The 27837-nt window shown below is 40.2% G+C and overlaps 3 protein-coding genes across 11 annotated transcripts; 1 reads left to right on the top strand and 2 right to left on the bottom strand.

The window, feature by feature from the left end:
- The first annotated feature begins 677 nt into the window (after positions 1-677).
- Positions 678-5060, top strand: LOC124820814 (Protein kinase superfamily protein). Of its 9 annotated transcripts, none has more exons than XR_015783796.1 (7): positions 678-2442; positions 2571-2706; positions 2816-2904; positions 3019-3130; positions 3224-3518; positions 4076-4184; positions 4360-5060. XR_015783796.1 is itself a non-coding variant. In XM_088104931.1 (5 exons), the coding sequence occupies exons 1-5, from the start codon at positions 1139-1141 to the stop codon at positions 3320-3322; spliced, it is 1740 nt and encodes a 579-aa protein (XP_087961057.1). In that variant the 5' UTR covers positions 678-1138; the 3' UTR covers positions 3323-3637. The 9 variants fall into 9 exon arrangements, 1 of the variants encoding a protein (XP_087961057.1); XR_015783797.1 differs by lacking the exon at positions 4076-4184 and adding an exon at positions 3601-3634; XR_015783794.1 differs by adding an exon at positions 3601-3634 and having other exon boundaries at positions 4076-5060.
- A 7220-nt stretch (positions 5061-12280) lies between these two features.
- On the bottom strand, positions 12281-18703 carry LOC148206921 (uncharacterized). The gene is made up of 2 exons (XM_088109094.1): positions 18683-18703; positions 12281-17683 (listed from the first exon to the last, which is right to left on the bottom strand). Exons 1-2 carry the CDS (start codon positions 18701-18703, stop codon positions 12281-12283), a joined length of 5424 nt encoding a protein of 1807 aa, XP_087965220.1.
- A 1052-nt stretch (positions 18704-19755) lies between these two features.
- Positions 19756-23443, bottom strand: ADK1 (adenylate kinase 1). The gene is made up of 6 exons (XM_047316692.2): positions 23153-23443; positions 21462-21607; positions 21253-21372; positions 20938-21105; positions 20175-20264; positions 19756-20050 (listed from the first exon to the last, which is right to left on the bottom strand). Exons 1-6 carry the CDS (start codon positions 23256-23258, stop codon positions 19952-19954), a joined length of 729 nt encoding a protein of 242 aa, XP_047172648.1. The 5' UTR covers positions 23259-23443; the 3' UTR covers positions 19756-19951.
- Between the last annotated feature and the right edge of the window lie 4394 nt (positions 23444-27837).

Below are 27837 nucleotides of genomic sequence, written 5' to 3'. Positions count from 1 at the left end.
TATAAAATGATAAGTACATTAAAATAATAAAATAAGATAATGAATCAAAATAACAGTTATGTTATTATATATACAAATTATGTATAAATTTTTTTTAATGAAAATTCAATTATAAAAGCATATGCTTACAAAAGACTTTGAAGTTAATTAAGTTTATTCTCTACATATAATTAATACTTTTACAATATTTATACAACTCCTTTTCATTTTTAGTTTGTTATTTTTATTATCTTTAATTCGTATATAGATTTTTAAATATTTTGATTAAACTGAAAATAAAATAAATCTTAGAAATGGAAATTCACATAATAAAATCTGATTGGTTTAAATCTAAAATATTATTGTGTTAAAAATCTAAAAAGATAACTTATGTAATAAATCCTATAAATGAAATCTAAAATATTATAACCCATATTTTAAATTGAGATAAGTTTATATTCATCATCAAAATTTCAAATAATTTAACTGTAATTAGAATAAAGAAAATAAATATTGTACTACTAAATCCTTGGAGATAAATTAAAATTGAACAATATCATCAATTAGTTTAATTGATAGTGAGAAGAAAACGGTAAAACGCGTGAAAATCCAGCGAATAATTGATAGAATCGCCGCCTCTTTTGAAAGGGGAGACACACTCTATCGTTTTTTATTATTTAAGTGGGTAAAGCCCAAAGGAATCTCACAATAAACGCGTCAAGGAAGGCGGCTTCTTTCGTCTCTGTCTTCTGCTTCGGCTTTTCTCCTTTCGCTTGATTTTCGTGTCGCCGGTAAGGCAATTCGATACCTCTGAACCCTAACGAGACGCAGCCACCGTTTAGGGTTTCGATCATCCATTCATTCTTCCTTGTTTCCTTTGCCTGATTGCTTCCCTGTGGTTTCATTTCCATCTTACGTTTCAATTCTGTTGATTCTATCGAGGAAGCGCTTGAGAAAATTATATTTGATTTTTGTCATGTGCGTTTCTCTTGATTAGGGTTTGTGAATCTTTAAAAAAAAATTGAATTATACGTTCTGTTATTTTGGGGAGGGTTAGGGTTTCGAAAATTTGGGATTATTGAGGATTTCGGTTTGAAATACATTTTTCTTGGATTCTAAATTGCTTATTGAGAGGAATTGTGCTTGTGCTTGTCAATCGATGGCGGCAGGGCGAAAAAGTGTTCCGCTCAAAGGGGAATTTTTCAAATACAGCTCAACAAAGAGGTCCGATCACTATAAGAATGGCTCTTTCGGCGTGGAAGAGGGTGGATCTCGCAGCCATCACTTTGCTCGTTCCCATGAGCCTCGTGGTGGGAAAGAGGAGAGAGAGCAAGGTGAGATCTGTGTTGAAGATGAGGAATATGAGGTTGCTTTGCCACCGCCACAGAAGAAAAGGAAGTTTTCTCCAATCGTATGGGACCTAGCAGAGAAGGAAGAAAGAATTTCGTCTGAGAGTAAGATCTCGGATACTGTTGCTCTGTCTCCTCCTCGTCCATCTGTACTGAGCACTCCTGGAGCCAACAATCCTGGTTCAGATGTCCTTATGGAGGAATCTTTGCGGGATTCTCGAAGCTATAGACAGGATGTGGAGGAAGAGAAGGATGTGCAAGAATGGACTATCAGAAAGTCAAGATGGGCTACTGATGATGGTCCCTCACCCATGGCTGCTGATGATAAATTCAATCATGTCAAAGGCAGCTCCAGTCCTGAAATTGGTGAATTCCATCGCGGTGGATCTTCAGAAAGCACCGTCACTAGATCGTCAGGAAGCACGGGGAGAGATCAATATCTTGGACTTTCTACTGATGACGCCGATTCTGAAAGGGATTTCTATATAGACCCCGTGGTCGATGTTGAGGGACCAAGTGACGTTGGTGATTGTCCATCGGATTCTGAAGAGAGTGATGGATTGATGCAAGTGCAGAGAAATATAAATATGCTTCACAGTTGCAGAAGTGTGTGCGAGTTTGAGATGATTAAGAAAATAAATGAAGGAACTTATGGTGTTGTCTATAAAGCTAGGGATAAGAAAACTGGAGAATTAGTCGCGTTGAAGAAGGTGAAGATGAATATAGAGAGGGATGGCTTTCCGATGTCATCCTTGAGGGAAATAAACATTCTCTTGTCTTTTAACCATCCCTCCATTGTGAATGTTAAAGAAGTAGTTGTAGATGATTTTGACGGTACTTTTATGGTAATGGAATACATGGAGTATGACCTCAAGGGAATGATGGAGGTTAAGAAACAGCCTTTTAGCATTAGCGAAATTAAATCCTTGGTAAAGCAACTTCTTGAAGGTGTCAAGTATCTTCATGATAACTGGGTTATCCATAGGGACTTGAAGTCATCAAACATTCTGCTGAACCATGACGGGGAGCTTAAAATATGCGATTTTGGGTTGTCGAGGCAGTATGGAAGCCCTCTGAAGCCATATACTCCTGTTGTGGTTACACTGTGGTACAGGTGAGTAGCATTATAATATTACTTTAGTTTTTATCGGAGTTATCTCTGTAGGTTTATATGATTTTTCATTTATATTGGTAGAGAAGTATATGCCGTAAACTCATGAATCGGTCTATTGGTTTGTGCAGGGCACCTGAACTTTTGTTGGGTGCTAAAGAATATTCAACAGCAATTGACATGTGGTCAGTGGGTTGCATAATGGCTGAATTAATTTCCAAGCAGCCTCTGTTCAGGGGTAAAAGTGAACTTGAACAACTTGATCAGGTTATTTTACTAAAATCAATTGAATTTTACTTTTTCATCACCCCATTTATTCTACTACGTGAGAACTCTGCTGTCTAGTAACACTTCTGTCTTTGTCCACTGTCTGCAGATTTTTCGAACCCTGGGTACACCTGATGAGAAAATTTGGCCTGGATTATCCAAATTACCTGGGGCTAAAGCAAAATTTGTCAAGCAACCGTAAGCTTCTCTTCTTTTCATTTTTCTTTATTAGAATTCCATGTATGACTTATGGGTGATAATGCAGTTATACTTTGTCAACTGCGTTTGATTATAAGTTATTTGATATTTCAGGTTTAATATGTTAAGGAAGAAGTTTCCAGCTGCATCATTTACCGGTTTGCCAGTTTTATCGGAGCTGGGATTTGACTTGTTGAAGAAGCTTTTAACTTATAATCCCGAAGAGGTATATATTTTTCATTGAATAGTTTTTTATTGGTTTTCTGCAACATGAAGCCGAATAAAACATAATGTTAAAAACTTGTTTTACTTCTTGCAGAGGATAACTGCTGAAGATGCTCTCCTTCATGATTGGTTCTATGAAGCCCCTCCTCCCAAATCTGATTTCAAGCCTATTTTTCCTTCTTGGAGGTGCTAGGACAGGTACTCTTGCTGGATGTATGAAATACCCAGAACAATGCTATTTTTACTGCCATTGTTTCCAACTTTTTCTTACCCAGTTAATGATCATATACAAAGAATGATATATTGCAAGTGACAGCGTGATGGACTTGACTGGGCTATTGTTTGCTTTATAAATTACAAGCGGCGGATGAATGTATATACCTGAGAAGGTATGATTAGCACTTGATTTTTTTCCCCTAGTGAAACTCAGTGTATCTCTTGCTGGTGAAAATGATGTATATAATATTTCAGGACAACTAATAGTTAATGATGAATATTTGCTCTGGTATGTTCTTATCCTGTATCATCTATTTCCGTTTTTTTTTCTTTGGGTTTGCTCTAACCTTTTGGCTGCCCCATTTAAGGCTCGTTTGAACATAGTTGCGAAAATGGAATTATTTCATTTCAATATCTCGACTATTGTAAATTATATTTAGAATCGTTTATTCTTTTTTGAAGTTTATCGAAATATGATTACAAGATAAATAAATTCGTTTAAATATATACAAAATAATGAATGAGAAATAACATTAGCTAAAAAAATTTAATTTAAGGAAAACAATAGAACATTCTACAAATATTCAGTTATTGCCAAACATCTTTCATTTTCTAGGGAAAAAACAGCTGAAGTGATTTCAGCTGTTCTAAAGTTGCTGAACTAAATTGGGGATGAAGTTGCCAAACATCTTACATGTTCTTCTATTTTCTTCTACTAATTTTACACCAGGAAATGATTCAAAAAACATTGGTTGCATTCATGCGCCAAGAATTTGTAGGTGTTGGATATGTAGAAAAATAATCAATAATCAATTCCCAGGGATATTCGTGGTCAGCAGGTAAACATGTTCAATTTCAAAGTTGATCCCTGAAATAAAATGATGATAGTGTGTGCTTGCTTTCTGGGGCCTAGCTTCCATGTTCTTGCCCTTTTTTCTGTAATAGGGTTTACATTTCCCTAACCGGAATGCGTTTTTTTTTTTTTAATTTAACAATACACGGGAATGAATCTAGGCGGCAGTGATTGCATTCTGGAAAAGGGGGTCACAAGGAAGCCGTGAGATATGGTGAAGATTGTGGAGCTCTGCAAGGCAGAGGTAGAGGTAGAGGTAGGTAGGTGATATTTGTGCTCCCCTGGCTCTGCTTTTGGTGGGTCGTATATGGTAATTTGATGAAATTCAATTAAAGGTAACATATTCCTTTATTTATTTATTATAGAGGATGAAAATTTCCTTGTAGTGAGGAGTTTTAATTTACTTTATTCGTCTCAAATATGACACGTTCTTCATTTGATGAGTGTATACTGTCAGATATTATATCAAGTATTAACTGACCTCGCAAGCGCTGAACACTGTTCTTACGGTGTCTGATTCACTCAATCTTTTCCTCTGGATTTTCAGTTCGAGGTGTAAAATTGAGGATGATGAAGATTTTATTGAGTACTTTTGTTGGAGAGAGGAGGAAAAATAATTTTGAAATTAATAGTTTGATCCCTTATTTCTTTTCATATTTATATTATATTTTTAACCTAATATTTACCTATTTTATTAAACTTCATTGTTTTTGTTTTATTAGGTTATTATTTTGTAATTTATTTCTCATTGCATATACTGGTGAGTTTAATTTTCTTTCTGCTGATTTTTTGGTGGTGTTTTTCTCTATCGTGGTTGTCCTTGAAATGTTTAAATTGACACTATGTATGATGTCTTGCTTCATATTAGTATTGAGCATGTTAAACGTCTTTTTATATTTCTGCAAAATTATTGTGAATAGTACGACAGGTGACTAAAATGGATGGTTGTCTGGAAAGTGAAGATTAATTAACGGTTTTAAAAACAAGAATTAAAAGTTATTTGATTATATTATTTTGGCGGCTAATTTGAGATTTAGTATTTCGAAAATATCAAAATAGAGAGCCACAATTCAACTTCCTATTAAATACATTAACAACTTATCTCCTTTAGACAAGGAGCTGGATTAAATATCTAATTGGTAGTATTTTAAATTAATTGAAAGCTTTAATTAAGTTTATAATAAATTAAAAAAAGTTTAATTGGTCTTTTGAAAGTTAAAAAAATATTTTTTATTGACTGTCTGTTTATTTTTTAATAATTGAGTATTATTATTGTTTAGTTTAATATTTTTAATTTTATAATAATAAGTTAATAAATATGCGTGTTGAATTATAATCTGTCTTTTTACACTAATATTAAAATATATTATCATTTTATCTCATTCTAGAAAACATAACACTAAAAATACATGACATTATAATATTCGACCTTAGGAACTTATTAATATATCTAACATTGTCTTAAAGAAGTATTTGTTACTTGAGTTAGGAGATTTAATCTTTTTCAATCTTTAGAATTTTTGTATAAATGAATTGCACTCTACGACATTACCATGAGAAAACACTAGTATGTGTACTTCTGGAGTAAATTAAAAAAAAAATGACTTTAGAAAATATAGATCCGCACACATACAAGTGGTCTTACTCTGTCAATGTATTTTGAAAGAAGATTTAAAACTTACTGAGTTAATGTACATTGAAAGAAGATTTAAAAATGTAGAAATAAATAAGATTTGGTGGTTGTCTCACAATTTTCAGAACCTATTTCAACAATTACGTTTTCCCCTATCATCTTCTCCGCCAACTCTGTTCTCTTTGCTGTTTTCAAATAAAATTTGCGTAAGTTTTTCATAAAAATAATATTCGTGTTTTTCTACCTCATGATTCACATTAGCAATCATAATAAATTCTTTTCGTAGTTAGGGCTTTGAATAAAATTAGTTACTCATTACAATCCTCATCTTTTTATTAACTCCATCTTATTTTTTCAGAACCACTTGATCCTAAATTCAGTTTTATGTTTTACGTATTTTTTCAAATGTATCCATCAAGTTGAAGTAATACCATTTTTAGGGTCTATATTTATCGTAATCATTTTTCGCTTAGTGGATTTTACAAGTTTGTGTATTAGTATTTTCTTATCATAAAGTTGTAGTGTAAAGCTGATTTATGCAAAATCCTAAAAAAAATTAAAAATTATAAAAATCATCAAATATTGACTATTTTAATATCTTTACATTGAAACACAATGTCTATTAAGGACAATAAAAAAAGTGAAAGTTTAACAACTTTATTTTATGAGATCATTATCTTCATAATATAATATTGTTTATGTGATTTTAAATCTCCGAATTTTACTATTAGACGTTCTCCATTTCTTTTAGGATGATGATGTTAGTAAGTTTCTGAGTTTGAATATTTTGTAATATGATATTGTGTTTTTGTAGTTTTTTTTTTCTAAAATGAATTATAAAATAATGATATATTTTAATATTCTAGTAAAAAAACCATATATTGTTCTGTATGTATTTTGTTTAACTTAATATTATTATAAAATTACATGTGATAACAATTAAATGAGGTGATGGAACAAGATAATAGTTATATAATACAAATAATGAAATTAACAAAAAATTAAATAAAGAAAATTCAATAAAAAAATGATATTTTTAAAAACTCAATATTAAAAAAACATCCAAATCTGAACACTAAATAAGAATTGGATAAAAATAAAAGAACTATATAAAATATTACATAATTACAAATAAATGAAATTTTGATTACAATTAAAGTATCTACTAATTTTTCAAATATTAATAACACAAAAATTGATAAATTTAAAAATATTTTTAAAATTATGAAAACAACAAATATTTAATTTTAAAAATATTTTAAATGTCTCTGCTTTCGTTGTCATTATTCTAATGAAATATACATATTTTTTATATATGCTAATGAAGATTACAATACACCAATTTAACAAAGAAAAGTGATTAAACTATTAATAATTCAAATTTTAGATATATAATTTTTATCTTTTGAGTTTTAATATAAACAAACTTCATAATAATAACATAAATTATTATGCTAGAGTAAATAAAATGTCTTCATACAAAATGTGATGATAAAATTATGTTTATGAAAATAAGATAGAAAATAAAAGTAAAAATATAAAAAATCATCAAAAACTGTATTTTACATAATAAAAATATTAAAAATAAGTAAAAATAATAAAATGTATCTTAAAAATATTCAATACATCATTAAATGAACTTACATAAAAGAAAAAAAAACAATGTATAATTAAGAGTATACAAATTGAAGCTTTGTTCATTTTCAAGGATGTATTTGAGAGAGAGTGAGTGAATTTGAAAAGTAAATTTGTGATGTTTTATTTTAAGAGATTTTGAGCTGTAAAAAGTAAAAAGAGTTAAAGGTAAAGTTTGTGAAAAATAGGGATTAATAAGATGAATATTGTTTCGGATGTGTAGGGCTGTGGGGTTCCAAGTCTTCCAAATCCTCCCGTAATCTTGTCTCCGTGGCGGATCTTCTCCTGGCGCTCTGGCTCTCCTCTTGATCCGGAGGGGTGGAGACCTACAAAAGATTCTCCGATGCCAAAGTCAGTTTCAGAGCAGTGGCTATTTTCAGTAGTAGTAATAAATGTGCATTCAATGTAACCTATCTACCACTCACCGTGGACCTGTATTTATAGTTTTCGCTATGGGCCTGGGATTAGTGAAAAGTTAATCACGGCCCAAAACGGCCCGATAGCTTCTAATTTCTACTTACCTTTAAACCAGATTACTTTCCCTTAAATTATGTTGATTAGTGTTTCGGCGGGCGTGGTCGTCCGCCCATGTGAAATGGGTGTCAGCCTCGCGCGCACAGAGATCCGCCCATGTGGGGTCCGCCCATGTGGGCTCTTCCGTACGGCGTCCGGTTTTGCTCGTCGTGTCCGCCCATGTGATATGGGCGTCCGCCTTGTCCGTACGGAGATCCGCCCAATTAGCTTGGGCGTCCGCTCACATGGATCCTTCCGTACGGCGTCCGGCCCTTGTAGATACACAAGCCCCCCAAGTCCTAGTGGTCGTAGTGAACGTGGGACTTTGGGTCACCTAACAGACAAGATTTGATGCAGTGGCTGTCGTGCCGGGCTGCTCTGTGATGGTAGGATTCCTTGTGAGTTCTTCAAAGTTTTTCTTATAAAGAGGTTCGGCCCGGTTGGTAGGTGTTCCTCCCTGCTACAAGAGGGTTAGGAGAGTTTATACCGGGTCTAGGTTCAATCTTTGGCCGGTTCTTCAATGCATGAGCCTCCGGTGTGCCTTCTACGATTGCGTACAGGCATTGTCGTAAGTCGCCGTAGCCTCCGGAGTGGACTCCGGTATATCTTTGGGTAGGCGATCATTAGACAACCGGACGGTCCTTCCGTATTGGACAACCGGACGGTCCTTCCGTACGGCGCCCGGTATTTCGGGCGTCTTTCGTACGGCGCCTGGCACTTCGGCGCCCCTCGTACGGCGCCTGGTACTTCGGCGCCCTTCGTACGGCGCCCGGTATTTCGGGCGTCCTTCGTGCGGCGCCCGACACTCTCTGGTACACAAGCCCCCCAAGTCCTAGTACACGTAGTGAACGTAGGATTTTGAATACGGCGCGTGGGGATCGGGAACCCGTAATTGGGCTTTATCCAGTGGGCTTTTTGAATTTGGATTTTAGGCGGGAAAACACGTGGCGCGTCCCCAGTGAATAGAGCTGAAGCGTCGCCAAATCCGGAGCGTTGGTTGTACCAAATCTAACGGCCATGATACATCCAGCGGTTACTAATTTTTCCCTATAAATAGGGTGTTTAAACGGGGTCATTTTCACTTATCTTCTTTACTCAGGAGTTCGAGATTCTTTTTCCCTCAGGTAATAAATGGCATCTATGTCCATTGAGTCAGGTTCTGGGTCGTCGGGCGGAGTCCGGGAGGGGTCGGCGCAGGGCGACAGCGGCGATTCTCTGAGTTCGGCTTCTTCTCGTTTTTTGGAGGAGGCGGTTGGGTCTTCCGGAGGGGACCCTGGGTCACTGGTCTCGATGAACGACCGGATATTTAATGGTGTGCCTCTGTTCTTGCTCAAAGGCGGTATTCGTATAGTCGGGTCACCCTTCGAGCCGGATGGTGAAGGGACGGTGATATCGGAGTTGGCTCCCGTCGTTCCCAGCCGATATGCTTCCTGCTATGCTTACAGCAAGGATTTGGAATGGCGGATCCGCCATACCCATATCGTACGGGATATGGAGGATTCGAGGTTAATTCGTGCCGGGGTGACTTTGTTGAACGAAAGGGTCTTTCATGATGGGCGGTCTAGTCCTTATGATTTCTTCTTCATGTACGTGACCTTCTTCACCCATCTTTTCGTCCGGGTGCCCTTTACTAATTTTCAAATGGCCGTTCTTCGGGAAGCTAATGTGGCTCCGACGCAGCTGCATCCCAATTCGTGGGCGGCTGTACAGGCGTTTGTGGCGATGTGTTCAGCAGTGGGTGTCACTCCCACCATCCCAGTTTTCTTTCACTATTTCGAAGTCCGCCCTTCTTCTTCTGGCGGTTGGGTATCCTTTAACTCGGTGCGGGACAGGACCCTATTCCGCCCCTTCTCCGATTCCTTTAAAAATTTCAAGCAACATTATTTTAAAATAATCGTTGACAAGGACGGCCTCCATGAATTTTCTGATGGTGAAGGGAGGCCGCTGTTCCCATTCTATTGGACGAGGGACCCTCGACGAATACGGGCGACTTCAATCGGGGATTTGACAGCACCCGACCGAGAGGCCGTGCGCACCATTAACACCCTCCCTCGCCGGATCTCCGCCCGCCACCTGGTTGAATGCCTTAGTCTTGAGGATTGTGGACCAAAGGCGTTCGGTATGGTCTTGTCACATTAGGTGTGCTCGTTTTTCGCATACTGACGTTAATTTTTCTGAATTTCTTTGTTTTTTGCAGAACTAATGACGACTCCGGGCCCCCGCAAATCCAACTTCCTGACCGTCAGGAAGAAGTCCGGTGCCAGCTCGTCGACGGCCCGGCCAACCGGTGCTCCCGCAGTGCCGCGCCCTCCTCCTGCCGGCGCTCCGACTGGACGGGTCCCCCCCACTGGTAAGGCCGGGGGTCCAGGCGTGAAGATTAGAATCCGGGAGCATCAACCGGAGATGGCGGCCGTCCAAGTAGGTCCAACGTCTGGGGCGGCCATGACTTCCGCGGATCCTACTCGAAAGAGAAAAGATCCTACTGCTGAGGGACGTCAAGACAAGGAGGGCTCTTCGTCTCGGTCAGCTTCGAAGAAAGCCCGTAAGGACAAGGGCAAAGAGAAAGAGCGGGAGAGGGTATTGGCCGTCCCCATTCCTGGCGGTGTTTTCAGCCCGGAGTTCAGCATGAGCGACCGGGCAAAATTCCATATGAGCTCCTCTCAGCGGGCGCTTATTGAACCCTTGTCCGAGCTGGAGCTAACCAACGCCATGCTAGAGATGTCTACCCGGACATCCGCTCTGGCCTGGTACTTAAGAAAGTTTGCTGACCGCCCCGGCGTGGCGGAGGTCCGGGCCGAGCTCGACAAGGAGAAGAAGAATGCAGCCTCCCTTCAGTTGACCTTGGAGCAGATGGTCCTTAACCAGGATGAATACGATAAGAAGATCGAACAGTTAGAAGCCGATCTTGAGGAGGCCAAGAGGGAGGCCGCCAAAAGTTTGGCAACCGCCCAGGCCGAACAGGAGCGCTTGGCGGAGGAAGGTCGCCAGCTGAAGGCGGAGGTAGCCCGCCTAAAAGAGGTCGAGACGGATCATGCTAAGACCAACGAGGAGCTCACTCTTGAAGTTACTAAGGCCAAGGAGCAGGTTGCCGAGTTGGAGTCGACCATTATGTTTGAACATGAGGAAGGGTTCAACAAAGCCCTTCGTCAGGTAACTCTGCTGGCGGGCATCCAGGATCCGTTTTCTTTGGGCGTGGATATAGAGAAGGACGTTTTCGACGGCGTCCTTATGGATTTGAATGCGGTTGAAGATGACGGGCCAACTGTAGAGGCGGCATCCGGGAAAAACGTTTAGAATTCTTTTTCTTTTAATTTTTTGGTGTATCTCGTGACCATCCGCCCAACATCTCGGATTGTCCAGAAGTTGGCCGGGCGGTCCTTTTGTAAATTGGCGCGTTTTAGCGTCATTGATTAATACACAGTTGCTTTTTCCTGTTTCGTATATTTTGTGCGCCTTTTATTCCTATAAAGAACTTGCTTTAGTACCGGCCCGGCCGGGTGGGATGACGCCCCCTTTTCCCGGGCGGATGTCGACGTTTAGCTTTTAGATGTTTAACTCTCGCTTCGTGGCCCGCCCCCAACCAAGCTGAGTCGTTCTCTTTGGAACGTTGTTGCATCAACTTGGGCTTGGTAGGGCGGACGTCTCTTCACTTCGTCGCCCAACCAAGCTGAGAGTCGTTCTCTTTGGAACGCTCGTTCGCCAGCTTGGAGTTTGATAGGGCGGACGTCTCTTCACTTCGTCGCCCAACCAAGCTGAGAGTCGTTCTCTTTGGAACGCTCGTTCGCCAGCTTGGAGTTTGGTAGGGCGGACGTCTCTTCACTTCGTCGCCCGACCAAGCTGAGAGTCGTTCTCTTTGGAACGCTCGTTCGCCAGCTTGGAGTTTGGTAGGGCGGACGTCTCTTCACTTCGTCTCCCAACCAAGCTGAGAGTCGTTCTCTTTGGAACGCACGTTCGCCAGCTTGGAGTTTGGTAGGGCGGACGTCTCTTCACTTCGTCGCCCAACCAAACTGAGAGTCGTTCTCTTTGGAACGCTCGTTTGCCAGCTTGGAGTTTGGTAGGGCGGACGTCTCTTCACTTCGTCGCCCAACCAAGCTGAGAGTCGTTCTCTTTGGAACGCTCGTTCGCCAGCTTGGGTTTGGTAGGGCGGACGTCTCTTCGCTTCGTCGCCCAACCAAGCTGAGAGTCGTTCTCTTTGGAACGCTCGTTCTGAGTTAGATGTCTACAAAACAAAGTGAGTTTCATAGGAGAAAATAGAACTTGATTCATTAACCATGGGGGTACATTACATCAAGCCGTGGAAGTTAACTGAAATAAAACTTTAGATGCGTGGCGTTCCAAGTGTTAGGGATGGGACGTCCGTCCATGCGCTCCAGCCTATACGCTCCGTTTCCCAGGGCCTCCATTACTCGGAACGGCCCTTCCCACTTGGCGGCCAGCTTTCCATGAGTTGGGTTTCGGCGGGCGTCTCCCGCTTTTCTCCATACTAGGTCCCCCTCCTGGAAGCTTCTTGGCCGGACCTTGGAGTTGTATTTTCTTTCCACCATGCGCTTGCATGCTTCGGCCCTCAGCGCCGCTCGATCGCGCCGTTCGTCCAGGGAGTCCAACTCGATTCTCAACTCTTGGTCGTTGAGGTTCAGGTCCTCGACTTCTCGCCTCAAGGACGGTTCGCCCAGCTCAACCGGCAACATAGCATCAGTACCATAAGTTAAGTTGAAAGGGGTTTCGCCTGTGGTTCCATGAGGTGTGCATCTATATGCCCATAGGACCTCGGGCAGTTCGTCCACCCACGCTCCCTTCCTTTCTCCCAAACGCCGCTTGAGTTCCGAAACTATGGTCTTGTTCATTGCTTCGGCTTGACCGTTCGTCTGGGGATGCTCCACGGAGCTGGTAATGTGCTTGATTCCCAATCCTTTGAAGAATTCGGCGAGTTTTTTATCTATAAACTGCCGGCCGTTGTCTGTGATGATGGATCGGGGGAGGCCGAAGCGACATATCAACTTCCAACAGAATTTCTGGACCTGGGCGGCCGTGATGGTCGCCAAGGGCTCGGCCTCTACCCACTTGGTGAAGTAATCCACCGCCACCAAGAGGAACTTCCTCTGCGCTTGCCCTACTGGGAATGGTCCTACGATGTCCATTCCCCATTGGGCGAATGGCCATGGGGAGGATATTGAACGTAAGGCATGTGGCGGAAGATGGGTGTTGTTGGAATGTTCCTGACAGCGAACGCAGCGCTGGACGAACGCTTTTGTGTCCGCCTCCATGGTAGGCCAATAATATCCGGCTCTCAGTAACCGGGCTTTTAACGTTCTCCAGCCTGTGTGGAAACCACAAACGCCGTTGTGTAGCTCGTCCATGACATAGCATGCCTCTTCGTTCCCCAAGCACTTAAGGAGGGGGGAGGAGAATCCTCTTCGGTATAAGTCATCCCCCACAATAAGGTAACGGGCGATTTTCTTGGCTTCGCCCGGACCTACCGTCCGCCCCTCGTCCTGGCGGGTCATGATCTCCCTGATTTCTGCACGCCAGTCCTGCCCTCCATCGGATACCGCCGAGCATTCTACCGAAGGCTGAAGTAGAACCTGCCGCACGACAGTAGTCAACTGTCCCTTTTCCTTTCCCGAACTGAGTTTAGACAGTACGTCCGCCCTCGTGTTTTGTTCTCTGGGAATGTGCTGTATGTCCACTTTATCGAACGCCCTTGCGAGTTCCGCCGCTCGTTGGTAGTATCGTAAAAGGCGCTCCTCTCTGACTTGGAAGTTGCCGTTCATTTGGCCTACCACCAATTCAGAGTCCGTCCGGCAGGTTATCCTCCGCGCCCCCATGTCTTTTGCCAACTCGAGGCCGGCTATCAGGGCCTCATACTCGGCCTGGTTGTTGGATACTTTGAATTTGAATATCAAGGAATGCTCCAGTAAGAATCCGTTGGGGCCTTCAAGAACGATGCCGGCCCCGCTTATCGAACGCCCGGACGCTCCGTCCACGTACAGATTCCAGTCTTCTAGGCCGGATGGGGGTAATTCGGCCGCGAAATCTGCCAAATGTTGGCCTTTAACCGATCCCCTTGGTTCATAGCGCAAGCCGAACTCTGAGAGCTCTACTGCCCATGCCACCATCCGTCCGGCTAGGTCCGGCTTTCTGAGGATTTTGGAGATTGGGAAGTCCGTCCGGACTATCACTTGATAACTTTGAAAGTAAGGGCGAAGCCTTCGGGATGCGTGCAATAAAGCCAAGGCCACCTTCTCTACCCGCTGATACCGGGTTTCTGCATCTAGGAGCGTTCGACTCACGAAGTAAATTAATCTCGCTTGAGGCCGCTCTTGCATCAATACGGCGCTGACGGCCGTTTCAGATACTCCCAAGAAGATATGCAAATCTCCACCCGGAACCGGGCGGTTCATGACCGGTGGGTTACTTAGGATGGCTCTGACGTCTTGGAATGCTCGCTCGCATTCGTCGTCCCATGACGGGCCGGCTCCTTTCTTCAGCTTACGCAGGACCGGCCTCATCCGCTCTGCTAGCTTGGGGATAAATCGGGACAAGGCAGTGAGGCGTCCGACCAGTCTCTGGACTTCCTTAAGGGTGGCCGGACTCTGCATTTTCAGTACCGCGTCACACTTGTCTGGGTTAGCCTCAATCCCCCTTGATGTCAGCATAAAACCCAAGAACTTTCCGGCGGCTACCCCGAACGTACACTTTGCGGGGTTCAAGCGCATGCCGAATTTCCTTACTTGGCGAAAAACCTCCTCAAGGTCTTGGATGTGTCCCTCTCCATCTGCCGATCGGACCACCATGTCGTCCACATATACGTCCATGCACCGGCCTATCTGGTCCCGGAAGATTCGATCCATTAGGCGCTGGTATGTCGCCCCCGCATTCTTCAGGCCGAACGGCATAACCTCATAGCAGAAGTTAGCCTTCTCTGTGATGAATGCTGTCTTCTCGATGTCTGGTCCGTACATGGGTATCTGATTATACCCGGAATATGCATCCAGGAAACTCAGCACTCGGTGTCCGGAGGCGCCGTCCACCAGGGCGTCTATGCTGGGTAGGGGGTGCGAATCCTTTGGGCAGGCCTTGTTCAGATCCGTGTAGTCGGTACACATGCGCCACTTCCCGCTAGCCTTCTTCACCATGACCACGTTAGCTAGCCATGTGGTGTAGGTGACAGCCCGGACGAATCCGGCTCTCTTCAACTTCTCTACCTCCTCTTCGACCGCCTTGCGCTTCTCCTCGCCCATTCTTCGCTTTTTCTGGGCTATAGGTCGTGCATTCTGGAAAAGCGAGAGCTTGTGGCACATCACCGCAGGATGAATGCTTGGCATATCCGCTGCCGTCCATGCAAAGAGATCACGGTTCCTCCACAAGAGCGCTCTCAACTCCTTTTCCATCTCGAGGTTCAGGTCCCTGGCGATGCGAGTGGTTTGGGCAGGTTCCTTTCCTATCAGGATAGGTTGGGTTTCTCCCATAGGTTCCAGCCGGTCCTCGGTATTCGTCCTAGGATCAAGGTCGGCCATGGCCACCTCCGAGCCGGCCGCCCGCCTTTTTGCGGGACGGATGTGCAACTTCAACCCTGCTGCGTAACATTCTCGCGCCGTCTTCTGGTCCGCCCGGACTGTACAAATAATTCCCTTCTCGGAGGGGTATTTCATTGTGAGGTGGGGGGTAGAGACGATTGCTCCAAAAGCGTTTAAGCACGGCCTTCCGAGCAGCACGTTATACGAGGTGCTCGCCTCTACCAGCAGATACCGGACCTTCTTCTCCTCGCTAGATCGTCCGGTCCCCAACCTCGTCCTCAACTCCACATATCCCCTTGTGTCAACTCTTTCTCCTGCAAACCCTACTATCTGCCCATCGTAGGGGACAATCAGATCTTCTGAGATATCCATTTGCAGGAAGGTCTTCCAGTAAAGGATGTTGACCGAACTTCCTTGGTCAACCAGGACTTTGCTTATCCCATACCGTGCTATCTCTGCCGTTATGACCATTGGGTCGTCCTGGTCGGGATCAGGGGCGTGAAAGTCCTCGTCCGAGAAGGTAATGGGCGGCATGGAGCGACGCGGCTTGTCAACCAGATGGACGGATTGGAGGGCCCGAACGTGGCGTTTACGGGCGGAAGAAGATGCTCCTCCTCCCGCGAATCCTCCGGAAATGGTATTAATGTGTCCTCTCAAGGGGCGTTCCCGGCTGCGGCTTCGACTTCGGCTCGGGCGCCTTTCGGAGCGGGGTCGTTCCGCTCGGGGATTCCGCGGCTTATCCTTTCGGTAGGCCGGTCTCTGGGCGGACCGTTCGGTTGACTGCGACGGGCGCTCGTCTCGGACGTACTTCTTAAGTTTTCCCGCCCGGACGAGTTCTTCTATTTTGTCCTTGAGGGTCCGGCATTCTTCGGTGCTGTGACCCATGTTTTTGTGGTAGGAGCAATGTTTGCTCCGGTCAGCGTCCTTCAAAGTTGGGAGTCCCTCATGCTCCACTATCAGTTCTGCACTTAGGGCCTCTCGGAGAATTTTCTCCCTTGAGGCGTTCAAGGGCGTATATTGTTGGAAGCGAGGTCCTTTCTTCTGCTCCCGGGGCCTAAGGCCGAACGTTTTTCCCGTAGAATTGGCGGGCTTATTACCGTCCGTCCTCTCTCCCCTGGCTTCTTGATTTTCTTTTTTATAGGAGAGCTTCATCTCCTCCACCCTTATTTCATCAGCTGCTCTTTCCCTCAACTCCTCCATTGTTTTGGGTGCTCGCCTGCAGACACTATCTTTGAATGGCCCCGGCTTAAGAGCCGGCAGGATGTAGTGAAGGGCGAGCTCCGGCGTCAGGCTTTTCACTCGCCGGACGGTCTTCTGATACCTGTCCATGAACGTCCGCAAGGTCTCGTCCTTCTCCTGCTTGAGGGTCATTAATTCGAATACGGTCAGGTCTTGAGTGCTGCTGGCCGCAAATTGTTTGACGAACAGCTGTTTCAACCCGGCGAAATTTTCTATCGAATTAGGGGGGAGGGTGTTGAACCACTCCAATGCCTCGTCCTCCAACGAGAGCGAGAATGCTCTGCACCAGATGGCGTCATTGCCGGTTCGGAACGCCATCGCGTTCGAGAACGTCTGGATATGGGAGGCAGGGTCCGTTGTTCCGTTATACATTTTGAATTGTGGAGCCATGAATTGCTCTGAAATTTGGACATCCATGATGTTCTGAGTGAACGGGAGTAACAAGGTGGACGGCGGTTCCGACTTCACTATCATTCGTCCGTCCTCGGCAGCGCTCTCCGCATGCACCGATTTAGCCTTGCTTCCTTCCGCCTCGGACCCGGTAGGCCTCCAGGTTTTATCATACTCGGTATCGGCAGGTGGACTGTCTTCCGCTACCGTCTTTTCCTTATCCTTCCTTTGCTTTCCTTCATCTATCCGCCCGACCTCCTCGGCTATCCGGGCTTCGTAGTCGGCTTTTACGACGGCCAATTCGTCCTCGTGACGCTGCTGCATCTCTTCCATTTTCTGCTGCAATGCGCGGATCATCTCCACCGGGTCGTCTGTGCCCTGGTTTCTTGTGGTCACCATTGAGTTTTTGAAATCACACGGCCCCACGGTGGGCGCCAAATGTTTCGGATGTGTAGGGCTGTGGGGTTCCAAGTCTTCCAAATCCTCCCGTAATCTTGTCTCCGTGGCGGATCTTCTCCTGGCGCTCTGGCTCTCCTCTTGATCCGGAGGGGTGGAGACCTACAAAAGATTCTCCGATGCCAAAGTCAGTTTCAGAGCAGTGGCTATTTTCAGTAGTAGTAATAAATGTGCATTCAATGTAACCTATCTACCACTCACCGTGGACCTGTATTTATAGTTTTCGCTATGGGCCTGGGATTAGTGAAAAGTTAATCACGGCCCAAAACGGCCCGATAGCTTCTAATTTCTACTTACCTTTAAACCAGATTACTTTCCCTTAAATTATGTTGATTAGTGTTTCGGCGGGCGTGGTCGTCCGCCCATGTGAAATGGGCGTCAGCCTCGCGCGCACAGAGATCCGCCCATGTGGGCTCTTCCGTACGGCGTCCGGTTTTGCTCGTCGTGTCCGCCCATGTGATATGGGCGTCCGCCTTGTCCGTACGGAGATCCGCCCAATTAGCTTGGGCGTCCGCTCACATGGATCCTTCCGTACGGCGTCCGGCCCTTGTAGATACAAATATGATAGATAAAAAATGTTTTAATAGATAAAAGTGTAAGAATACAACTTTGCCCTTATGATAAAAATTAATATATTATTATTGTTGTTATTATTAATAAATATTATTATTATGTTTTTTTATTATTATTTTTACTATCGATTGTTGCTTCTGTCTTGGGTTGTTGCTTCATCTTCTTCCTTAGAGCATTACAACGGTATGACTCTAGGCACAGACGAGAGAGCTTGGCGAAGCACGTGGCCTGATTGGCGCCTAGCCATCTGCAAGCGTCTCACTAGACTTCGCAACGAAGGTCTTATCCTCTAGAGGGAGATAGCTGATCTCGATGTATATGTCGGCATTAATAGAGTTGGCAACAAAGACTGACGACATTGAGATAGGGTGAAGGAACGAAAATCAGTTCCCAAAGGTAAAAATTGATTCTCTTTCTAGTTAATCGATTCCCATATGCCGAAATCAATTCTCCTCCTACCTCAATTGCTCACAGAAACTACATTTCTCTACTCTATGGATTATTTCTCTTCCGAGAATAGCTACTTACCCCAGCACAGTGAAGCGACATACGTGGAATATCAAGGAAAAGCAAATGTTAATTGAGTAAATGTAACGTTTTTCTCTTCTAATAACGAAGTTAAAATTTCAGTCTCTCCCTCAAATCCATCATAACAAATAATGACAACCAACAAAAAGAAATAAAAGTAACACTCGTTCGCCTATCTACGTACGTATGCAAAACTGAATACATACTTAGATATATAAGAAAGCCTTCCTAATATTAAAGTAATAAGTTGTTTGGAGATATCAAAAATTGTTTTGGAAAAACAAAATAAAACAAAAATGTAAGATAAAAAAGAATGAAAAAGATAATTTTTTTATTAATTTATGTAATTGAAACTTGAAATGAGATTTAAGCATTCTGGTGAAAGAAAAAAGATAAACAATAAATAAAGATATTAAAGAAGAGTAAAAATAATCAAATATTTGATTCACTGAAATTAATAATATATTATTTGAACATAATCACAAAAAAAAATAAACATACAATTAAAATTATATATAATAAAAAGAAATACATTGAAGTTGTAAGTGAATTTTATGAAAATAGAAGACAAGAAAAAAATATATACCAAAAGAAAAGAAAAAGATTACAAAATTAACGACAAAACAAATAATTATTAAATATAACTATTTTACTAATTTAAATGAGATGAAAATGAGATCGATAGTACAAATATATCCATATTCATTCCATCCTCATTCCAAATTAAAAAAATTAAATATTATTCACACTTAATTAATGTAAAAATTATCCATCAAACGAAAACACAATATCTACTATGTCAGATTCATTTATCACGCCTAACTTCGTTGAACTATTGCTATCTTAATTTTGAATAACTTACTGATTTTATAAAATTAATTTCAGTTAAAATTAAACAATAATTCATATTTGAAAAAAATTAGGAAAAAACTTACGGAAAACAAAAAACTGAACAATTGTTTTTCGGAAAATCTCATTCCGCATCGTCAAAAGCAGGTTCGGGGAACACAAGTAACTCAGATTTTTGCACCCAAATGTCGAGAGAAAATTCATGCAAAAACGTACGCAGAGCATAAATTCAAATTCACTTGACTTTTTATTCATCAAAGTAGCTCTTCGAATCTGGGTTGAGAACAGCCGGCATTTGCAGTAAAGCTGAAAAGGTAAGCGAATAGAGTATATTAAAAATACAAATTGGCAAAGTTAAGTTTTCCTAAAAAAAAAGGAACACTTGCAGTTCGAGCCCGAGGATCCATGGATGAATTCTATTTAAGACAGCACTTTCTCTACTTCAACTGTCACCTCTTTGGGAGGTTTCTCAGCATGAAGATTAGCAACTATGCCCTTCTTCGAATAGTAATCAATAACCTGAATGTTCAATGCAAAAATTTCCAATCAAGACCATGAAATTTCTAAAAGACAGAAATGAGAAAGGCATTCCTCAAACAATTAATAGAGAACCAGAACGCTAAAGAAGGATTCAGAATCATACGGGCTCAGTTTGCCTATGAAATGCCTCCAGTCTTGACTTCAGAACAGCTGCAGTGTCATCCTTACGCTGGATAAGTGGTTCGCCAGTAACCTGAGGAACCCAAATTCAATAGCGAGATTGTTACAGGGCTACTGCTTTCTTAAGCTATCATGACAAAGCTCGTGGCATGCCCTAACCTTTTAAGTGGGCATCCCACACTACCCTTAAACATTCTATACGTGAAAATAGAAAAATCTTTGTATTGACAGTACTGCCAGCAACTAAAACCAAATTCATTTCCAATAAAACATGTTAACAAAAAAAGTGTGGCATCTCATTATTTTTATTAAAATTGAACTAGCCACTAATTCAACCCTAAGCAGTACTAAAAGGGGGAGCACAGCCAAAGTCTGAGCCAATGTGCAACATATCCTAACATCCTCCTCCCACCCCAAACACTGCACAGGTGTTTTAAGTTTTTTATGAATAGACATTTTAGAGCAGCAAAAACATCAAGACTGAATTTGGCTTTGAACCGTATTAGAAAGGGACTGTGCCTAAAATGTCAATCTCAAAAGCTAGTTTTAAGGTGGAGAATAGACCAAGTCTTACAAAAAAGTGCATGGCCAAATGTCTGACCATTGTCGGACATCTAAACACTACTTAAGTTTGAATGATACTCGCAGCTTTTCAAAACTCCCATCAATGTTAAAGCACCTATAAGCAGAAGATATGTTTAGGCAACTAACATTTTTGCAGGGTTTAAATAAAGTTACAGACTTACATCATCAGCCCCAGCAACCTTAGGAGGGGCAAATTTTGTGTGGTATGTTCTGCCACTGGATGGGTGTATCCAGCGACCAGTAATTCGCTCCTCAAGAACGGCATCGTCAATTGCAAAATTGAGCACCTTATCAACTTTCACTCCCTGTTTATCCAGCATCTCATCAAGCTGCAAATAAAGAAAAAACATGTTCAAAAGATGTACATCAACAGCATGCAAAACAGTGCATAAAATCAAGTAATTCTGTTTTACATAAGCTTGATATTTCAAACAAAAGAAACTCACTAGTAACTCAGATGTCCAACAATGTCATACCTTCTGTGCTTGAACCACAGTTCTTGGGAAACCATCAAGAATGAAACCTTTCTGACATGATGGTTTTTTCATTGCTTCATCTATAATCCCAACAACCAAGTCATCAGAAACAAGTTCTCCCTGAAATATTGTAACATAGTATCTTATTAGCAATCTCTCTTCGAGCGTATACATGGTAAAAAAAGTAAATTCCAAATAGGGTCCCATGCCTTATCCATAGCTTCTTTAGCCTTGACACCAAGAGGGGTCTTGGCAGCTACAGCGGCTCTTAGCATATCACCAGTAGCTAAGTGGCATAAGCAGTACTCATCCTTTATGATTGGTGACTGGGTACCTTTACCAGATCCAGGTGGGCCTGCAGTAACATATTTTTTAAGTTATATTACACTAGAATTTCAGAAAAAAGAAAATCAATATATGTTGTAAATTCATAAAGCATGACTCAAATAAGCAAACCAAGGCAAATATGGAGATTAACCTAACTCACTAATTGACAGTACTTAAACCATTGATGTAATAAATGGACACATATCAAATTAAAATATTAGCCTAAGAGCAGTACAGAGAACCAATACAAATCCAAGTGCTACTCATCATTTACAGGAGTTATCACTTTCACAATGTATAGGTTCGATTGAATATGTATGGCAGACTAGTGTTTCACTGTCTTCATTTTCCAATGGTAAATAAAATAGAAGCATAGAAAAGGAGGATCCATTATCGATGAAACCTCTCTTTAAAATGATAAGATTGTAGGAATACACATTAAAATTCCCAGTCTAACTCGAGACAAACAGTTCAGTTTGAAAGATCAACGGGACAACTCAATTTAGCTCTTCATTTTATCTGTCTGGAAAATACAAAGAGCTGGTGTCACAGATGACCAGAATTGTATCAGTAGCTAAGAAAGTGCCAACATTTATATAGACGCAACAATCTAATAAAGTAAAGGCACTGTGGTAGAGTACAATTATAATCAAGTGAGTAAAAAGTTCCGGAGAAAAAACCAGCATCACGGGATTGAAATCAAATCGGGAGAAAAATAAAACCACAGACCTAACATCTTGCTGCCAACAGTACACAGATGAATCTACACACTAAAGTTCGCATGAGAGTAAAAATACGCAAATTCTTCAGGAATTTGGAATCATTTTGAGACTAGACTATCATCCAATCACACCAAAAGAAATTCTTTGGCAAATAAGTGCAAGTCTCTACTGTCTAAAAGTAAAGCTACAAAGCTCATCAGTTACGCAATCTGTAAAAAAAAAAAAAAAACTAAAATGTAAAGTTACAAATGAATGATGACCAGGGAAAAAAACAGAGAAAGAACACACAAGCCTCCCTAATATGCGTGTAGATTCACAATTAGAGAACCGTGTTCAAATGACAAACATAAAAAAAAAGTATTAAACAGTTCGAGAGCTACTTTATGAAACACCGCATGCCTCGTGGGGTACAAAAACACCGTACACCGTTCCAGGCAATAACTTTGTAGCATATAATCACCGATTTAAAAATAATACTCGTCCACCAAAGAATGAAAACTAAACGTTCAAAAGAAAACAACCAGAAAAATACAATAAAAAATCCGTAAAGCGTAAAGCCAATCCTCTCATTTTCTTCTCCAGTAATGAAAAACAATACATTGAGGCATAAGAGTATCCCCATCCTGAACCCCATAGCTAAAACCCCTCAAATTTCTCAATATATTCCCTATTAAACGATAATAAGGCCTCAGGAAAGAAACCCTAAAAACCGCATCGACAACATTGAAACGCAACAAGAGCGAAAGAATCGAGCTATTTAACAAAAGCGTTTTTGGATCTGAATTAACAGCGAGTCCGAAACGAAAACTTAACAAAAATTCTTCTATATAGAGAGAGATGGATGGAGATACCAATGAGAATAAGGCGCTTGTCAGGTTTGGAGGAACACTTGAAGCGACGAAGGAGCTCAGTCATGAGATCCAGAGAGGGAACATCTTCCAAGTTAGCGTTCGACATTGCGGTTTCTGTTTCTGAGGCTGTTGTTGTTTTGTGCGTATAACAGAACAAAAGAAAACCAGAATCTAGAATACCAGAATCACTTTCTCCAACGTTGGGTTTCTTAGGTTTGTTCGGACTCTCTCCCACACTTCAAAAAACTCAACTCGCCGTCTCCTTCTCTTTCTTTCTTACCCTTTCCTTCACATAAGTGTTAGGTGACTTTTTTTTTTCTAATTATTTAATTTAATATTAATTAGAAAAACTTTCCTTTTTCTGTATACTTTTTAAAACATTTTTTTTAATCTCATTCAATTTTTAAAAATTATATAAACATCTGATGTTTCAAGGAGAGGAATAAACGCCTAGTTAATCTTTATTATTCTTTGTTTTTCTTTCAAACATTTATTATTATTTTAATATTTTCTTTGGGTAGGTGCAGACGGTTTTGGCCGTTTGAATTCTTTCATCTGTTTTCGTGACTTTGATCGGCAACGGTTCAGATTGTCTGCAGTTTGGTAAACCAACCTCACATAATCATGGCCATTCGCATGTTTATGTAATTTTATACAATTAATGTTAAATACTATGGACAGTTGGATGTGATTCCCCCACAGTGAAGTTCTGCATTAACTTGTAGAGGATCCAAATCCCCAATCTTGTTAGTTGGCTTTTGTCACCAACCAACGAAGCTAATTTTATGCTCCTTTTAATAGTTCATTTTAATTGAAGAAGCTTCTTTTACCACCGAAATGGTACACTTTTCATTCTACGGTGAAATCAATAGTTGTTGGTTTCCATTTTCCAACTATCAAAGAGAATGGTTGTTCATATAATTGTATTTTGAATTTTTTAAATTTCGATCGTATGCGATGTTTTAGTTTTTATTATATATATTTTTTTTCGATTTAGTTTTTCCATTAAAAATTTCAATTTGGTTTTTAAGTTCAAAATATTTATTGCAATTTTTATCTTCTTTAACTTGTCTACAATATTTTTTTATTAAATATGTTTTTTATTTAATATTTTAAAGTATGTATCAATTCATTTCTACAAGTTATAAATGAATATAAAATGTTTTTGACAATAAAAGGTAATTAATAGTGTTAGAGTCTCTTTCACCTTTCGAAAACTCTCTCACTCTCTTGTGTGACTCTATTTCTGGTGATGAAATTATGGGTGGGTTTGGAGGCAATGAACTTGGTGGTGGTTGTTATGTAGAGAACAAATACATTCTGACTATTGTACATACCTCCATCTCCACTATTCCAACCACACAAAAATTAGTGTTCACTGCCCTAAAGAAGACAATTTCATCCTCTCATGGAAGATGTCTCGTTCTCTCTCTTTTTCTATTCCCACCAAACCTCATTTTGCAATCAAGCCCAATCCTGCATCCTTGGCTCCTCCCCCCTCATTGTCATCGATGTCACCTTCTTTGATAGCGACCTTATTGCCAAACTCACCCACAGATCATTACCCCAAGCAAAACCCTCGATCCTTACTCTCTTCACCTTCCATAACATGCTTTGTCTCAAAGATTGATGAAAACCTCGCATTCTCCTCTTGCTAGATTCTGCAATAGAGATGTAAAGGTGTGTCATTGCCACCAGCTACAAGGGTTGGACATAGAGGCTTGACACATCAAAGAAGGAGAGGTTAAATTGAAATTTTATCAAGACTGTAGGGTGTGGGAAACAAGGGAGGTGTAGGAAGAAGCAACCTTAAACTAAACATTTATATTTAAAGATTTATAGTGGACTTTAAATTTAGACCTTCTAGCCATGTCGATCTAATCGAGTAGGACTCATGTTAGGCCTAATCGAGTTGAATCCACATCAAATTAAGTAAAATTGAATATATGTTGTATTGAGTCAAGTTAAGCCCACAATTGACCCACATTAGGTCAAGTTAAGTCTGACCCTCCTCAAACTAAGTTGAGTTAGGCTTATCTCTAGCTTATCGATTCATGCCCACCTTGGGGCTCAATTGAATTGGTGCACAATTGAGTTCGACACACTTTAAGCAGAATTAAGTCAGACCCAACTTAGACTTAGGAAAATTGATTTCGCATGAGGATAAGTTAAGTCAAGTCAAATCGATGTTTGAATCATGACAGACCCACATTAGATTATGTAAGTTATGCCCACATTGGGCTAAGTCGCTTCAAACTCACCTAAAGTCAAGTTAAATCAAGTCTACCTCGAGCTAAGTCAATTTGAACCTATCTCGGATCGTGTTGATTTGGTCCCACCTTGGACCAAGTAGGGTTAGGCCCATCTTAAGTTGAGTTGGATCAAACTTACTTCACTCTGAGTTGAGTTGAGTCATCTTGCATTGAGTTATATTGGGCTCACCTCAAGCAGAGTCAAGTTGGACCCACCTTAAGACGAGTCAAGTTTGGTCCATCTCATCCTAAGTTGAGTGAGACCCGTTTTTAGCTGAGTTATGTCATACCCACTTATATTTGAGTCAAACTTACCTTTGGCTTAGTCGAGCCATGCCTACATCGAATTAAGTGGAGTTATGTCCATGTTAGTTCGGTAGAGTCAAGTTAGATTAAATAAAGTTAAATAAGGACAATATTGGTCCTTGTCTATTTGAGCCCACATCAGATTAAGACATTCAGTCGATCTTAGGTTGAGTTAAGTTAAATCCACTTTAGATTAGTTATGTTCAACCCACCTTTGGTTGAGGTTTAGTCTAGCTCACATCGGACTAAGTTGAGTCAGGTTAATGTTGGTTCAATCAAATCGAGTTGAGTTGGAGTCATATTAAGTCAATATTAAATCAAATTTAGATCCACATCAAATAATATCATGTCAAGTCGAACTCAAATTGAATTGAATCAATCCAATCAATTAAAGTTGACTAAATCCTAACTTTCAAGTTACAAATAGTATAAAAATAAATAAAAACCAATTTATAATTAATATAAAATATTTAAAAAACATTTTTTAATTTTAGATCAAACCCATTTTGATCCTAACCATAATTTAAAAATTACTCATAAATTAAATTAACACCTCTAGTCACATATAGTGCACATACCTTACAAAGACTTCATGCCATTTATGAGGCTATTTAAAAGGGGTGTTATGACAGTTTGAGGATTCCTCACTTCTCAAATGAAGTTACCCAACTTGTGTTTCTTATGTGTGTGACTTGAGAGACTTGTTAAGTATTACTTCAGTGTTGTCAACATTAAAACTAAATGAGCAGCTGTGCTGTTAGATTCTGCTAGCAATAATCAATGGATACTAGAAGCAGATTTATTTCATTTCTCATTTAACAAAACAAAAATCCTTTTAAAATACAATCTTATGCAACTCCTTAAAAGCATTCAAGTACAGTATACTATGACCAATCATTATGATAATTAAATTGTGTATTTATTTCCCACAGGTATTCAACAATAATCAAACTTTTCCATACTTAATTGTACTTTTTTCATGCTAAAAAAACACTTACAAAATTAGAGATCTACTTGAGATTGATCATTAAAAGTATAATTATGGAAAATATTATTTTTAGATATATTGTTTGAATCAAATTACATTATTTTGAAAAATGAAAAATATAATTGACGTAAAAACAATTATTTTATATTGTCCTATATTATCAGGAGACGTAAAAAGATTTTTTTTTTACAGTAGTGTTAGAAGAAGTAAAATTTAAATCTCACATAAAATAAAAATTAAAAAATTAAACATTATATAAGAAAATAATTTATAAAATTTTGCACAAAAATAAATTAAACATATTATACCAAAGCATTTGAACAAAATGAAACAACTTTTTAATCAATATGATAATATAAGTAAAGTTTTTTTTATAACTATTTAAGGAAGTAATAAGACTTCTAAAATAAGGATAAATAATAACAAGTAACTTAAACACAACATTAAAGTATGAAAATGCATATGTATTAAAATTAATATAATTTATGATGTAAATATATGATGAATAAAGATATCTATGTATATATAATAACAAAGAGAAGAACAACAAAAATGTTAATACAAGTGAAAGTAACACAGTGTGAAGTGGCAACAACATTGGATTGAGTTGGAGAGATATGCAATGGGGAATTGAGGAGACAAGGCAAACATTAATAAAGCCTAAAGAAAAGTTAAAATGATGAACACATAAGAAAAGAGTGGAGGAAAAGTAACTTAAAAATAGGTTAAAGGGAGATTTTATATCAATTATTGAAAATAAAGTGTTTTTTTTTACATAGGATAATTCTGCAATATATCTTGCACTACTTGTTTTTTTCACGAAAATATCCTAAATTTTGAATCATTCATTATAATGAGTGAAATATATTAATTTTACAGACACATTTAGGTTCATATTGTACGACAAACATTTTATCGCACTTATAGTTAATAGAACTTTAAAGAATAAATATATTAATGAAATTGATTAAAGGACTTTAAACTCAAAAAGTATGAGAAAACAATTAAAGTTTGTCTTATCAATGTTGCAGGTAATTTTAAAACATATAAATTTGAAATAAAAGAAATACTAGTAACTATTTTCTTAACCTAGTGAATTAGTTAACTGTTTTATAAAAATGTCCAAAAAAAACATTTAG

This window comes from Vigna umbellata, chromosome 1, assembly GCF_029865625.1.
Source record: "Vigna umbellata cultivar VRB3 chromosome 1, Vumbellata_1.0, whole genome shotgun sequence".
Lineage (NCBI taxonomy): Eukaryota > Viridiplantae > Streptophyta > Magnoliopsida > Fabales > Fabaceae > Vigna > Vigna umbellata.
Note: the sequence above shows the minus strand (reverse complement) of the source record. Positions and strands in the feature narration are given on the sequence as shown.